We start from the raw sequence: 17,134 nt of genomic DNA, 5'->3' as shown, positions 1-17,134 counted from the left end.
ACCAAACTGAATATTAAATGACTTATGAATAAGACATCGCACAGATTTCTCAACAACCAACCCAGATGTCAGTGACCACTGTGAGCCACGATATCTCATTCAAACTCTGTCTCCCTCATGAGAGAGTCTAACTCTTCACTTTCGAAGGTCTGGCCTCTGAATTAACTCATAAGCCACTCTGACTTGGATTGCCTCAGTGACTGCTCACCTCACGATGGTTCAATCTCTCCTCCGGAGATTGTCCACAGGATTCACAAAGCCTCTAAGTATTGGCTGATTTCCAACTCATTTTTTTAGATCACTATTTTCTCTAAGATGCCGCTGCCCTGGGTTTCTCCGAACTCTAATCTCCCAGCTGCAGCAGGCTATAAATGGATCCCACGGCTTCTCTGAACCCTAACTGCCTGGCACAATACCAAAGCCGACACAAAACCCAGTGACATTCTGCCATTTTATCAGCACCCTAGGATTACTGAGCCCTAACTGCTTGGAGCTTGCTAACAATTTTCAGGGCTTCTCTGTGAGCTGCCAACCACACGAGGTCCAAACTGCAACCAAACACTGCTCTCAGCAAACACACAGATAACTGAAAACAGAGGTGGTGGAATTTGAATTCAATAAAAATGATCTGGAATTAAGAATCTACTGATGACATGAAACCATTGTCAATTGTCGGAAAAACCTATCTGGTTCACTAACGTCCTTTAGGGAAGGAAATCTGCCGTCCTTATTTGGTCTGGCCTACATGTCCAGAGCCACAGCAATGTGGTTGACTCTTAACTGCCCACCAAGGGCAACTAGGGATGAGCAATAAATGCTGCCCAGCCAGTGACGCCCATGTGGAACAGCAGCTGGATATGTTGGTTTCTATGGCCTGTTTCTGAGCTGGAGATCTTGTGTAATTCTATGGAAGAAAATATATATCACAGGAAATAAAGTAAAAAGAGTGAATAGAAAATTAAATATACATGTGAAATATCCAAGTGTTAAAGAGAGGAAGATTCAATCTTAAACTCTAAGAAAACTAACAGTGACTCTCTCTTGTAGCAAAAGGAATCTTTTAAGAAGCGATGGTTCACATTGGATAATCAGGATCGCAAACTGTTGTACTTTAAAGAACCACTGGTGAGTGACAGAGGCCCTATTTAACCATTTGGATTCTAAGTGCTGGGCGGACTTGAAATTGGGAGTGATTCAGATCCGACTTTCAGACCCGTTCTCAGGCGCCCCCATACGCACTCTGTCTGAAAAAAAAAATCAGCAATTCCAAATCGCGCTGTAGAAGCCTGTGGGCGGGGCTTAACGCGCCCAAAATCCTGCAGCTCCGATCAGCGCCTCCAACTGCGCATGTGCAGAATGTGGCTCCCCTGCCACATCGCTTCTGGGCCGGATAATGCCTCCCCCCCCCCCCCCGGCCCCCACAGGCATTGCCCCACTCCCACAGCATTACTGACCCCCTTATCCCCTCGCCCCCTCTGTCACCCAGACCGATCACAGGCCCCTTCCCCTCCCCCCCCCCCCCCCCCCAACTGATCTCAGGCAGAGTGGGAGCGGACCCCTCCTTCCCCCTCAGTGACCTCAGGCAGAGTGGCAGCAGGCCCCCCCACCCATCTCAAGCAGAGAGCCGTCGGACCCACCCCCTCCACACCAATCTCAAGCAAAGAGCCGTTGGATGCTTGGCACTTACCTCCTCACTAACTGGAGTGCCGAATTGGACTTTTGTAGAGCATGTATGTTTCGTGCCGATTCTGGATGGGTGAACGCGGTGGTAAAGGGGGAAGTGACGGTAAAGTTGGGTGTGCAGCCCATTAAGTCAATTTAAATGTATTCAAATGGCTGTCGCGCCCATTTCGGGCACGGTCCCAATGGCAACCATTTTCCGGCCTTGGTTAATGGGGAACCAGCGTGTAGACAGACGTGGATCGCGCCACTCGCCTCACGCCCGACTTTACCAAGTTTTCGTGCCCGAAAACAAATGCAACCTGATGGTAAAATCGGGCCCAGTGTGTCTGCACGGTGCATCGAGTGGCAGAATGCCAGAGAGGAAGTCTTGTGGAGCAGTGGGTAGCATCCCTGCCTCTCAGCCAGAAGCTCCGGTTTTGAGTCCCACCCCATGACTTGATGGCCGAGGAAGGTGCATTCATAACGCAGTCAAACAGATTGAGTGTCAACCTGCAAACACGCCAATGGCTGGCAGTAAGAGTGGGAGAGATTCCTGGTCAGCCATGTTTGATATGGAGTGGTGCCCCTCAAGCCTCTGGCCATCTGTTCTGGGAATTACTAGCTATGGAAGCAGATGAAACTCTGCCTTAGTGCACCACTAGGTGCAGGAAGAGAATTGGAGAATGCCAGGGACAGGATAATGGAGAACATGGTTACTAGTGTCCAATTGATTGCTGATTTTCACACATGGCAACACAATTTCTTTCAAATTTTGCCCGTGATTATTCATCATCTCGTTGTCCAGATGGGCTGAGGAGAGAAGCTAAATTATTCACGGTCTGTTTGAGTGGATTCCTGCCAGCATTTTGCCTTTCTTCCTGAAACCCCTGTCTTCTGCACATCATAGAACATAGAACATTACAGCGCAGTACAGGCCCTTCGGCCCTCGATGTTGCGCCGACCAGTGGTACCAATCTAAAGCCCCTCTAATCTACACTATTCCAATATCATCAGTCCAACAATATCTCAGTCAAGGGAATTTGTTCTTGACTGTGAGGCTTGATAATGAATATTTATTTGACCAACACCAGACCAGATATTGCTTCAGCCTGTTCCTACCCCACAGAAATGCTTTCTTCCCACCTGGACTCCAAGTCTCTCCCCTTGTCCAGTTTCCTCCTTCCTTGGGCAGCTCGGTGGCACAGTGGTTAGCACTGCTGCCTCACAGCTCCAGGGACCCGGGTTCGATATCCGGCTTGAGTCACTGTCTGTGTTGAGTTTGCACACTCTCCTTGTGCCTGCGTGGGTTTCCTCCCACAATCCAAATATGTGCGGGTTAGGTGCATTGGCCATGGTAAATTGCCCCTTAGTGTCCAAGGGAAGGATTAGCGGGGTAAATATGTGGAATTATGGTGATAGGGCCTGGGTGGGAATGTTGTTGGTGCACTCAATGGGCCGAATGGCCTCTTTCTGCACTGTAGGGTTTCTATGGTTTTCTTTACTTCCCACATCTGTCACTTTTTCAACTTCCTCCGCCGTTTTAGCACTTCCCAGTTTCCTGACCCTAACCACTTCCTTTCACCAGTGACATCTAATGGTTCTACACTTCAATCCCCCACTAGATCAATCTGAATGTTCTCCATTTCTTCTTTGGAGGCCCAACCAGTTCCCACCCACCACCACTCTCCTCTGCCCGGCTAAACCAGTTTTCACTTTGAAAAACTTCACCCATTCCCTCCAAACAAGGGGTATGGAATCTGCATGGATCCCAGCTGTGTCTGCTTTTTTAAAATCAGAAATGTGGAACATTCCTTGTCCAGTGTGACTCCGGTTCCCTTCCTTAACTCTTTTTGCGGAAGATTGATGACTGTATCTATGCTCTTTGCTGCCCTCATCCTGAAGCTGGAAAAAAAATCATCAACTTTTCTTCTAATTTCCACTCTTCTCCCACTTTCACATGGTCCATCTCGGACTCTTCCATAGATATTTAAATAAGAAAAGTTAAAGTGAGCATTGGTCCTCTGGAAAATGAGTCTGTAGAATTAATAATGGAAAATAAAGAGATGGCAGATAGATTGAACAGGTGTTTTACATCAGCCTTCACTATAGCAGGTACAAGTAACATATCAAAAATAGCTGTAACTAGCTATGAATCTGGAATTGGAAGAGGGAGGAATTCAGAAAAATGACAATCACCAGGAAAGTGATACTTAACAAATTGCTGGAGCTGTGTGTTGACAAGTCCCCGGGTACTAGGCTCTTAAAGTGACTCGTGGGATGCACTAGTGGCAAAATTCCTTAGAATTGGGAAGACACCATTAGATTGGAAAAATGCAAATTTGTTCTAAAAGGGAAAGCAGAAGACTATAGGCCAGTTAATCTAACATCTGTCATAGGGAAAATGTTGGAAGCTATTGTTAAAGATGTTATGGCAGGGCACTTAGCAAAATTCAAGGCAGTCAGGCAGAGTCTACATGGTTTTGTGAAAGGGAAATTGTTTAACCATTTTATTCTTTGAAGGAGTCACATATGCTGTGGGTAAAGGGGTGGATAGTCTGTACTTAGATTTCCAGAAGGCATTTGAAAAGATGTCACATCAAAGATCATTGCAGAAAATAAAAGCTCATAGTGTAGGGGGTAACATACTGGCATGGATAGAAGATTGGTTAGTTAACAAGAAGAGAGAATAGCAATAAATGGGTTTTTTTGGAAGGCAAGATGTGATGAATAGTATGTCACAGGGATCAACTTTTTACAATTTATATAAACGACTTGGGTGAAGAAACAGAAGGTATGGTTGCTAAATTTGCTGATGATACAAAGATAGGTGGGAAAGTATATTGTGAAGTGATCATAAGAAGGTTACAAAGGGACACAGGTTAAGTGAATTGGGAAAGATGTGGCAAATGGAATATATTGTGGGAAAATGTGGAATTGCCAATCTTGGCAGGAAAAATAAAAGCACATGATCTAAATGGTGAGAGATTGCAGAGGGACCTAGGTGTCCTAGTGCATGAATCACAAAAGGTAAGTATGTGGGTGCAGCAAGTAATTAGGAAAGCTAATAGAATGTTATCATTTATTGAGAGGGGAATTTAATATAAAAATAGGGAGGTTATGCTTCAGTTGTACAGGTCATTGGTGAAACCACATCTGGACAGTACTGGTCTCCTTATTTAAGGAAGGATTTAAATGCATTTGAAGCAGGTCAGAAAAAGTTGACTGAACTAATACCAGGAATAGGCAGGTTGTCTTCTGAGGAAAAGTTGGAGTGGCCAGGATCGTATCTACTGGAATTTAGAGGATCAAGAGGTGACTTGATTGAGACACAAGATCCTGAGGGGTCTTGACAGGGTGGATGTGGAGAGGATGTTTCCTCTGGTGGGAGAATCTAGAACCAGGTGTCACTGTTTAAGAATAAGGGGTTCCCATTTAAGACCGAGATGAGAAGATTTTTTTTCTCTCAGGAGGTAGAGTGTTTTTGGAACTCCCTTCCTCAAAAGGCAGTGGAAGCAGAGTCTTTGAATGTTTTCAAAGCAGAGATAGATAGATTCTTAATAAACAAGGAGGTGAAAGGGAGTAGGTGGGAGGTTGCAGTCAGAACAGCCATGATCTTGAATGGAGGAGCAAGCTTGAAGGACCAAGTGGCCGACTCCTACTCCTAACTTGTATGTTCTTCTGTTCTTCCTTTTTCTTAAACTCACTTGCCATTTCTGGGAGAGGTTACCAACCACTTCCCACTATAAATTCACTGACTCCCACAGATACCTTGACTCTACTTCCTCACACCCTGCTTCTTCTAAGGACTCTATTCATTCTCCCAGTTCCTGCCTTTGCTGCATCAACTCTGATGATGCACCTTCCATACTATTCTGATACGTCTTACTTTCTCCTCAACTGAGGATTCCCTCACACTGTGGTTGATGGGGCCCCAGATTGTGTCCATTCCATTTTCTGGACTTGTGCTCTCACCCCTTCCCAACTCTCCCAGAATCATACTAGGATTCTCTTGTCCTCATCTTCCACCCCGCCAGCCTCTTTATTCGACCGATTATCCTCCGCCTTTCCAATCAACTCCAGTGCCAACACCAAATGCATCTTCCTCAGCATTCCAAAGGGACTGTTTCCTGTGTGACACCCTGGTCCATCATCTTCTCTCTTTCTTACAATATGTCACATCAAAGGTTATTGCAGAAAATAAAAGCTCATAGTGTAGGGGGTAACATACTGGCATGGATAGAAGATTGGTTAATTAACAGGAAGAGAGAAAAGCAATAAATGGGTTTTTTTTGGAAGGCAAGATGTGATGAATAGTATGCCACAGGGATCAACTTTTTACAATTCGTACAAATGACTTGGGTGAAGAGACAGAAGGTATAGATGCTAAATTTGGGGGGAGGGGGAAGAAGAACCAATTGCTTGTCATTTTAACTTTCAGCCCCATTCCCACTCTTACTCCTCCGAGACTATTTCCAAGAAGTTCAACGGAATTTTGAGGAATCTTTCAATTAAGCACTTCACTGCCTCTGGATTCAGCACAGAATTCAACAATTTCAGATCATAGCCTCTACCTCCATTTCTATGCTTTTGATTTTTCTGGGGGATTTTTTTTGGGGGCATTGTTTGTGGTTCGACTTCTTCCATTTAGCTCTCCTTTAGAGCCATCTTTTGTTAATCACTTGTCCCATTACTAATCCCTTTTGCTCCCCATCTTGCTTGAAACCCATTACTCAAGCTGGAATGTTAACTGTTTCTCCCTCCACAGATACTGCCTGACTTGCTGAATATTCACGTTAAGGACCTAGTTTTAGCCAATAAGTCACCCAATAGCAAACTAACGCAATTGGATCACAATTTTGTTCTCCATTTGTGGACAACTTGATAGCTTCAATTTCCCCATCAGGCAAGTTTGATTAAAAATGGCCACGCCCTTGAACCTAAGACCCATTGGCTGTGTCATGGATTTTAGTCAGAGTCATTGGAGGGGGGAACCATTGCTCCATTTTCCTCCTTTGTAGATTTACCATAGGATAGATGTGCTGTAGTGGCTGCGAGAGGTCACACAGTCAGCTTGGAGTCAGGAAGTTGTGGATTCAAGTCCTATTCCTAGGTATTGAGTTCTAAAAACCAGGCTGACACTGCCAGTGCAGTACTGACAGAATGCTACACTGTTGGAGATGCTGTCTTTCACATGAGATGTAAAACTGAGATCGTGACTACCCTCTCTGGTGGTCATAAAAAATCCCATGACAGTGCATCAAAGATCAGGGACGTTTTCCCTGTGTTCTGGGCCAGTATTTAGAACATAGAACATAGAAAGCCACAGCACAAACAGGCCCTTCGGCCCACAAGTTGCGCTGATCATATCCCTACCTCTAGGCCTATCTATAGCCCTCAATCCCATTAAATCCCATGTACTCATCCAGAAGTCTCTTAAAAGACCCCAACGAGTTTGCCTCCACCACCACCGACGTCAGCCGATTCCACTCACCCACCACCCTCTGAGTGAAAAACTTACCCCTGACATCTCCTCTGTACCTACCCCCCAGCACCTTAAACCTGTGTCCTCTCGTAGCAACCATTTCAGCCCTTGGAAATAGCCTGAGAGTCTACCCTATCCAGACCTCTCAACATCTTGTAAACCTCTATCAGGTCACCTCTCATCCTTCGTCTCTCCAGGGAGAAGAGACCAAGCTCCCTCAACCTATCCTCATAAGGCATGCCCCCCAATCCAGGCAACATCCTTGTAAATCTCCTCTGCACCCTTTCAATGGCTTCAACATCTTTCCTGTAATGAGGTGACCAGAACTGCGCGCAGTACTCCAAGTGGGGTCTAACCAGGGTCCTATAAAGCTGCAGCATTATCTCCCGACTCCTAAACTCAATCCCTCGATTAATGAAGGCTAGTACGCCGTACGCCTTCTTGACCGCATCCTCCACCTGCGAGGCCGACTTAAGAGTCCTATGGACCCGGACCCCAAGGTCCTTCTGATCCTCTACACTGCTAAGAATGGTACCCTTCATATTATACTGCTGCTTCATCCCATTGGATCTGCCAAAATGGATCACTACACACTTATCCGGGTTGAAGTCCATCTGCCACTTCTCCGCCCAGTCTTGCATTCTATCTATGTCTCGCTGCAACTTCTGACATCCCTCCAAACTATCCACAACACCACCTACCTTGGTGTCGTCAGCAAACTTACCAACCCATCCCTCCACTTCCTCATCCAGGTCATTTATGAAAATGACAAACAGCAAGGGTCCCAGAACAGATCCCTGGGGCACTCCACTGGTCACTGACCTCCATGCAGAGAAAGACCCCTCCACAGCCACTCTCTGCCTTCTGCAGGCAAGCCAGTTCTGGATCCACAAGGCAACAGCCCCTTGGATCCCATGCCCTCTCACTTTCTCAAGAAGTCTTGCATGGGGGACCTTATCGAACGCCTTGCTGAAGTCCATATAGACCACATCCACCGCTCTTCCTTCGTCAATGTGTTTGGTCACATTTTCAAAGAACTCAACCAGGCTCGTAAGGCACGACCTGCCCTTGACAAAGCCGTGCTGACTACTTTTGATCATACTAAACTTCTCTAGATGATCATAAATCCTGTCTCTCAGGATCCTCTCCATCAACTTACCGACCACTGAGGTTAGACTCACCGGTCGGTAATTTCCCGGGCTGTCCCTGTTCCCTTTCTTGAATATAGGGACCACATCTGCAATCCTCCAATCCTCCGGAACCTCTCCCGTCTCCATCGACGATGCAAAGATCATCGCCAAAGGCTCCGCAATCTCCTCCCTCGCCTCCCACAGTAACCTGGGGTACATCCCATCCGGTCCCGGCGACTTACCAACCTTGATGCCATTCAATAGTTCCAACACATCCTCTTTCTTTATGTCCACATGCTCGATCCTTTCTGTCCACCGCAAACCAGCAGTACAACCACCCAGATCCCTTTCCACCGTGAATACCGAGGTAAAGTATTCATTAAGCACCTCCGCCATTTCTAACGGTTCCGCACAAACTTTTCCCCCTTCACCTTTTTAAGGGTCCTATGCCTTCACATCTCATCCTTTTACTCTTGACATATTTGTAGAAAGCCTTGGGATTCTCCTTAATCTTACCCACCAAGGTCTTCTCATGACCCCTTCTCGCTCTCCTAATTTCCTTCTTAAGCTCCTTCCTACATCCCGTATACTCCTCTAAATCCTTAACACCTCCTAGCTCTCTGAACCTTCTGTACGCCTCTCTTTTCTTATTCACCAGGTTCATCACAACCTTCGTGCACCACGGTTCCCGTACCCTACCAACACCCCCCTGTCTCATCGGAACGTTGTCATGCAGAGCTCCAGACAAACATTCCTTGAAAATCCTCCACTTTCCTTCGGTACTTTTCCCCAAGAATGCCTCCTTCCAATTTACCCGTCTAATTTCCTCCCTGATGACACTGTATTTCCCTTTACTCCAGAGAAACACTTTCCTAGCCTGCCTGATCCTATCTCTTTCCAATGCTATCGTGAAGGAGATAGAATTATGATCGCTATCCCCAAGATGCTCACCCACCGAGAGATCCTCCACCTGTCCAGGTTCATTAGCCAGCACCAGATCAAGAACAGCCTCTCCTCTAGTAGGCTTATCCACATACTGTGTCAGGAAACTCTCCTGGACACACCTAACAAACTCCTCTCCATCCAAACCCCTAGCCCTAGGGATATTCCAATCTATGTTTGGGAAATTAAAATCTCCCATCACGACAACTCTGTTATTCCTACATCTCTCCAGGATCTGTTTCCCCATCTGCTCCTCAACATCTCTGTTACTATTGGGCGGCCTATAGAAAACACCCAGCAAAGTTACCGACCCCTTCCTGTTCCTAACCTCCACCCACAGAGACTCCGTAGTCAATCCCTCCACGGCGTCCACCTTCTCTACAGCCGTGACACTATCCCTGATCAACAGTGCCACTCCCCCCCCTCTCTTGCCTCCCTCCCTGTCCTTCCTGAAACATCTAAAACCCGGCACCTGAAGCACCCAGTCCTGTCCCTGAGACATCCAAGTCTCCGTAATGGCCACCACATCACAATTCGAAGCAGCAATCCACGCTCTAAGCTCATCCACTTTATTCACTACACTCCTGGCATTAAAATAGACACATCTCAGACCTTCAGCCTGAGCACTTCCCTTCTCCATCACTCGTCTAACCTCCCTCTTACCCTGTCTACATTCCTTATCTATTTGCGAGCTAACCTCCTCGCTCTCAGTCCCCTCATTTCGATTCCCTCCCCCCAACCTTTCTAGTTTAAAGTCTCTCCAGTAGCCTTAGCCAACCTTCCCGCCAGGATATTGGTCCCCCTGGGATTCAAGTGCCACCCGTCTTTTTTAAACCGGTCACACCTGCCCCTAAAGAGGTCCCAATGATCCAAGTACCCAAATCCTTGTCCCTTGCTCCAGTCCCTCAGCCACGCATTCATTCTCCACCGATTCCTGTTCTCACTCTCCCGCGGCACAGGCAGCAATCCCGAGATTACTACCTTTGCATTCCTCTTTCTCAGCTGTCTACCTAACTCCCTATATTCTCTTTTCATGACCCCTTCCCTCTTCCTACCTATGTCAGCAGTACCTATATGCATCACGACCTTCGGCTCCTCTCCCTCCCCCTTCAGGATTTCTGGGACTCGACCAGAGACATCCCGGACCCCTGCACCAGGGAGGCAAACCACCATCCGAGAGTCCCGTCTGTGTCCGCAAAAACGCCTATCTGACCCCCTCACCGTAGAGTCCCCAATTAGCACTACCCTCCTTTCCTTACCCTTTTGCACCCTTTATCCCTCAACCAACATTACTTCAAACAGTACATAAGAGAAAAACACTGCAGATGCTGAAAATCTGAAATAAAGACAGCATCTGTGAATAGGATTAAGTCGATTTATCAGTGTCACAAGTAGGCTTACATTAACACTGCAATGAAGTTACTGTGAAAATCCCTTAGTCACCACACTCTGCTGCCTGTTCAGGTACACCGAGGGAGAATTTAGCATGGCCAAAGCACCTAACCAGCACATCTTTCGGACTGTTGGAGGAAACCGGAGCACCCGGACGAAACCCACACAGGGAGAGCGTGCAAACTCCACGTGCAAACCCAAGCTGGGAATCGAACCCGGGTCCCTGATGCTGTGAGGTAGCAGTGCTAACCACTGCCCCCCAATGTGCCATTAATATTTCAGGTCAACAACATTTTGTCAGAACTCACTAAGATTGTCATTATCACATTGCGGTGTGGGAGAAATCGGGTCATTCACAAATTAGCAGCTGCATTTCCTCAGATGATCTGCCCTTAAACGAGTATTTAATTGACTGTCAAAAGCTTTGGGACAACATGAAAGGTACCGCATAAAACACCGACTCTTTTTTTTCAGGATGCTTATGCACAAGGGGAGGTGTTCATTGGGCATTCGGAATATGGATATAATGTGACAGAGGGCTTACCACCCGGCCTGAAAGGCAACAAGTGGAGATTGGGGATAACGATTGAGACACCAGAGAGGAAGTTTGTGTTTACCTGTCAGGATGAGAAGGACCTCAAGGAATGGATTGGAGCTTTCAAAGAAGTGATTTTCAAACCGATGTCCATCCAGGATTACACGGGTAAGAAGGAACATACCTGCAAGTCCTGGGAGGTTCAACAAGGCATCACCTTCTGGTTGAAAAATGTCGTTTTGAGCTCTCCCAGTTTCTGGTCTGCGTGGAGTTACCTCAAGGGAGCCATGGCTAAAATTGACTATTATTGAGCTTATCCACAACCTGATGGGCCGAATAGCCTGCTTCTGTACTGTAAATAATTCTATGTGCCTTTCTTCACATATGATTGCAGATGGATAGTATTGGAAAATATTCAACTATGTTGATCATCGTACTTCGACCAGCTGAAGTACAATGCACAGTCCAGTGAACAGTGTTGTGTCCTGTGGCTCAAGGGCAGACTGTAATGCCCCCTATTACTGTCTCATCTTCCTCGGAACAGAATGAGACCGAGCCTGGGACCACACCCATCCCCCATAGATCTGAGTTACTGAACAGCAGATGTACCTCACCGAGTCATTAAGATTGCCCAATGCTGTTACATTTCTTATTCTATAAAACCGCTCTTCCAGCCTTCAAAAAAATGATGCACGGTAGAATGAAAACATGGCATTGAAAAATAAGATGCAATAAGGCAGCGTGAAAATAATCAAACTGGTTTCTCAGTGTGCAATTTGACCAACTATCTCTTTATTTTTCCAGCTGAGGCTTCATTAAGGCGGAAGCAAAGGTGATGATAACTCAAGATGGCCAGACTCAGAACGGGGCGTTGCACACAGAAGATATTCTGCAATACACAAGTGAGACACTCTTCTTTTGGATGACAATTCTTCACCTGGAAGAGTATATGGCCACCTGCACACTGAGTACCACGGGGTGTCTGCTACTCTCTGGGCTTGGAGTGCATAGCTATTCATTGATCCAACTTCACCATCAGCAGCCCAGTGATTCCGCCAATAGGGGTGCTTCTATTACCTGCTACAATTGAGTTGTGAACAGTTGTTACGTGAGCGAAGCAACATTGGGACTGTACACCCTGGAGAGCAGGGACTGGGTCGACAACACTTTGAAGAATTTTCTCAAAACCATTTCCTTCTGTACCACTGGATTTGGAATGCAGCCAAACTGAAGGCAAAACCCAAGGGACAGCTGCGATTAGTTCAGAAAGTGATGGCACTCCTGGTTTAAGGCAATATGGTGATAGCTCAGTCACATTGATGTGTATTTTGTTAGTTTCTCTCAGATTGTGATCCTTTGTTTAACAGGAACCCCTGAGGTCATGGATTAAATGTCAGTGTTTTACTGATTCAGTTATTTATTTGAAAAAAATTCAGCTTCCCAGTGGCAGAAGCACTGCCCTCAGTGATACTGAACCGGAATAACCAGGTATGTTCCCAGGCTTGGGTCAGGGACAGGCTTGCAGTGGTACCTTACGTAGTTAAATAGCCTGCCAAAATTTGGCATCAAAGCTCACCCAGGACGAACAACCACAAGGGCAGGATGATGGGAATGGGGGAAGAAAATATTTTCTGCATCCATGGAACATCAAGGACCATAAAGAAACTATGAGAGTAAGGTGGTGAGGATGGGACGGGGCAACTCTTCCCTTTCCCTCATTTTTCAGAGTAGGGGTGCATTTCTCTGAACCGCACAATTCCCTCAGCCGAGGACCTGGACAGTCCAGCTATCAGCTTCAAGGCGTATGTGGGAACTTGCTATCGAGACTCAGAATGAGACAACACAGGGGACTTTAGGTTCATGCGCTACTTATTTGAAAGAGCTATCCAGTTAGTCCCACACCCCAGCTTCGTTTTGTAGCCCTATAAAACTTGCCTTTTCATCCACTGCCCTTTTGCAGTGTATTCCTGATCAGAACAGCATGCTGCGCTAAAAAAGTCTTGATTTTGCCTCTAGCTGTTTTGACTTGTGTTTTCTGGTTACCAATCCTCCTAGCTTCTCTATGTATTCTTATCAAAACTGCTTCATAATTTTGAACAGCATTGATGACATTCTCTCTCCTCCCTTCTCCTCTTTGGGAAATGTGAGATTTGAGACTTAGCACCTTATCTCTAAATTAGGTGTGCTGTGTTGAAATTCCAAAGCACTAATTCTGGCTCTAATCCACAGTGCTCGCTGATTCATACAATTTGCCTTCTAACTTCAAATACACTTTGGTTGTGGTACCAGGACCTTTTATTAAAACCTCGTCAAACCCTATCTACATGGAACATTTCCACTAAAGTTAAGGAGTTCCCATTTTCAACGATTGCTTTTGACAAAACGTGGACTTAATAATAAACCGGTTTATTATCGGAGAAATGAAATGACGGGAACGACAGTGGCTGCTTCTTTACAAAATGTTGAAAATGTCTTGTATGCATTTGGCTTACAATTCGCAGTGTTTTATTTTTCTTTATTAATACAGAGTGTCTGAATAAAAAGTAGAAATCTCTTTGAAAGATCTTGAATTCAGACTTGGATGTCAAGTAACATTTATGTCATTCAAATGTTAGTTAATGACATTGGGCATTGGTGGTGACCACTGATCAGAAACTAGCCATAAAAATACTATGGCTACAAGACAGCAGATCAGAGGCTGGAAATTTTATTTTTTCAACTAGCTTTTGCCAATTTTTAAAACCTTCCCAATCCTAAAGCGTATTACTCTTTTTGGCAAATCTATAATCCAATACTATTCAGACCTGCTCTCGGCAGCTGTGATATTTCCAATGGAGTTTTAATCCCTCAAGGGATCATTGAGAATCATTGCACTACTACCTTGGATGAACCTGGGGGGATCCTTGTGAACCAGCTGCATGCTTCTTTTTGTATACCTATGTTTTTTTTACAGCCACAAGTTGCAAGAGACCGCTTAGCTGAGATGGGAGGATGCATTTATTTAGTGTTTTTAAACTTGAACACAAATAAGCTTCAAACAGAACTTAAATACCAAGGCATATTAAAAATATATTAGGAAGGATGATCAAAAGCTTCAGAGTGGGATTTTTAAGGAATACCTCAAAGGAAGTGGAAAGGGTTAGGGAGAAATTTCCAGAGTTTAGAGCCCAAGTCACTAAGGAGCAGCCACCACTGGTGGAGCGATGGAACTCAGGAATAGGCAAGGGGCACAAATTGCAGAAGAGTTAGGGAGGTGTGAGGCCACAAAGGGAGTTGAGGCTGAGGATTTTAATATTGAGGCTTTGTCAGACTGGGAGTCAAAGTAGATGCAGCATATGGATGAATAGGATCTGGTGTATGTCAGGGTATGAACTGCAGCAAATCTGACAAGTTCAAGATTATAGATGGTGCAGCTTTGGCTAGGAAAACACGAACAGCAATCTAGGGGAATAACAAATACACAAAGGTTTCAACAGATAAGTGAGGGGCAAGTGACATCATAGAAGAACCTAGTTTGGGGGTGAAACAGGGTTCCAAATTTGCAAATGGTCTGGTTCAGTCTCAGTGGCCATGGAGGAAAATGCAATTGGTAGCTCAGAATCCAAGACAATGGCTTTGATCTTCCCAATTTGGAGCACATTTTGGCTCATTCGGCACTAGATTGTTGGAGATGCACAAAGTGAGACAAATCAGAGGCAGTGGAGGGGTTGTGAGATGGTGAAATAGAGCCAACCGTCAGTGTACATCTGTACTGTATATCTGTTTCTGCATTAAAACAACTTTCTCCACAAACTGCATTTGATATTTTTAACATGGTGTACAAGAGTGAACACAAATGAAAATCACTGCATCTCGCTTGTTCCAACTTTGCTAAACACGAGCTGATGTTTTCCCCCCCGAATCCCAAATTCCATTATGAAAGCAGAGTTTTTGCTTTCAGTCCCCATGGATGAATGGGAGGGCGGCCGTCAGGTTTTCTGCAATTTAACAGGGTGAATGGCAAATGGAAAACGGGTTTTCGTCAGGATACTGCAAGGAGGAACTGGGTACATTCCACAACATTGAGATCAAGTTTACAGCTGAGAAATAAACAAACATTAGTGATACAAATATTGCAACTATTGTAGCAACCATTTTGAATGTGCTGCTGCTGTAAATGTAAAAGAACAGCTTGTGGGAGTTGAATGGCACCAATGATTTTCCAAGATGGAGTTGGAGTGAGGCGACTTCTTGCAAGCTGTGCCCAGCATACCTTCTAAATCAAACGATGAACCCAATCATTTCTGAAATTGTCAAATCACCCGACAGATTTTATAAACCTCAGTTAAATTTCTCCTCGCTCTCCTCTATTCTGTAGAATAAATAACCCCAGCCAATCCAATCTTTCCTCATACACTACCATAACTGTTTGTAGTCCTGCCAACACACTCAAATCTTCCGTACCCTCTGTGATCACATCCCTCCTGTAATGCAGTGAGCAGAACTTAAGCAGTACTCTAGCTGTGGTATTTTATTCAGTCCCAGCATAATCTCTGTACTTTAATATTTCGGGGCTCAGCCAATAATACACCCATGCACCTACTTCTCGACATTATCTACCAGACTTGCTACCTTCAGGGTCTGTGGCTCAATATCCTCCCATTTATTGTGCACTCCTTGCCTCATCTTCCCTTGCAAAATGCATGATTTCATATTTCTCTAGATTAAATTTAATCTCATCCTTTTCTGCTCACCTATTTTTGATATATTTCTTGTCTACAGCTTTCTTCCTTACAAAGAAATTGGCCAAGTGGTTAATAGTACCATCCGCAAACTGCTCAATCTGCGTTTAAATCTAGATCATTGATATGCACCACAGAAGGTAAGGGATCTAGTACTGAGTGTTACCGGTCCTTACATCACACATTCGCTTCAGATTTATAAGCTTCAGATAGTGGAAACATGCATCACTTACTTTGTCTCCTGCCCCTCACCTCAACCCTATCATTGTGTTTTTCTTTCAAATACCCAAAGGATTGCAGCCTGACCAGGCATTGGCAGAAGAGCAAGAAGTGGAAGAGGAAACCGTATCACTCACTCATATGTTAATAGTGCACGTTATTTTAAGGCAGGATCAGCACACGGAGAGATACCAGCCATGATTGGCCTACAACCAAGCGGGGGACAATTGTAGTGCAGGTATCAAATTAAAAAGGTGAGATCGCACAAGTCCTGCTGCAGAGAAGTCAGATGAATGGGAAACAGAACAGGCAGATGGGTGCGCACAATTACATGCTTGGCAGACCTGCTAGATGAAGGTGGAAGAGCATGGCACCAATTTGGCACAGGGTCTTGTACAAAACCGAAGTGTCCATCCTTTCCAATGTGGAAGTGGTGGCCAACTCCAATAACATATTTGCAGATCCAACCAGGATGCAATTGCTTGGAAGATGTCTCGGCTTCCAGTACAGCACAAGTTTAAGACATCTGTAACGCAAGGTCAACTAGATGTCATGAAAGAGAACTGCTGTGGACACCAGCGTCCAAAGGAATTAGCAGGGCAACATGATGGTCCAGCAGTCTGTCCTCCAGATGATCGAGAGATGTGATAGGGAATGTGAAATCATGAGGGGCCTGGGCAGAGAACACAATTTAAAGTGATTGGCAAAAGGAGGAACGGTGACGTGAGGAGAAATGTTTTTAATCCCTCGAGTAGTTAGGATCTGGAATATATTGCCTGTGTGCTGGAAGGAGATTCGATAGTGACCTTCAAGAGATGGATAATTATCTTAAAAGAAAAGTTTGTGGGCTGAGGAAAGGCAGAATGGGACTAAATAATTGCTTATGCAAAGAGCCAGGACTCAATGGGCTGAATTGCCTCCTATGCAGAAAACCTATAGCCTTACAGTCAAAATCACCCACTCAATGTTTTTCCTTCCTGCCACTGAGCATACTTTGTATCCACTCTTGAACCCCATGGACTTATCTGACAGCCTACCATGCAAGAGCTTG

General features: G+C 45.3%; 1 protein-coding gene across 2 annotated transcripts in view; it reads left to right on the top strand.

Annotated features, from left to right (window-relative positions):
* adap2 (ArfGAP with dual PH domains 2) overlaps positions 1–13,696 on the top strand; it is a 36,318-nt gene extending 22,622 nt beyond the window's left edge. Inside the window, exons 9-11 of one of the 2 annotated variants that reach the window (XM_078225833.1) lie at positions 1,048–1,125; positions 11,083–11,311; positions 11,948–13,696. In XM_078225833.1, coding sequence (XP_078081959.1) covers positions 1,048–1,125; positions 11,083–11,311; positions 11,948–11,979 — 339 coding nt within the window. In that variant the 3' untranslated portion in view covers positions 11,980–13,696. The remainder of the gene's footprint in view (positions 1–1,047; positions 1,126–11,082; positions 11,312–11,947) is intronic. The other variant, XM_078225834.1, reaches the window with a different exon arrangement.
* The last annotated feature ends 3,438 nt before the right edge of the window (positions 13,697–17,134 follow it).

This window comes from Mustelus asterias, chromosome 12 (genome assembly GCF_964213995.1).
Source record: "Mustelus asterias chromosome 12, sMusAst1.hap1.1, whole genome shotgun sequence".
Lineage (NCBI taxonomy): Eukaryota > Metazoa > Chordata > Chondrichthyes > Carcharhiniformes > Triakidae > Mustelus > Mustelus asterias.
This window is presented reverse-complemented; position numbering and strand designations above follow the sequence as displayed.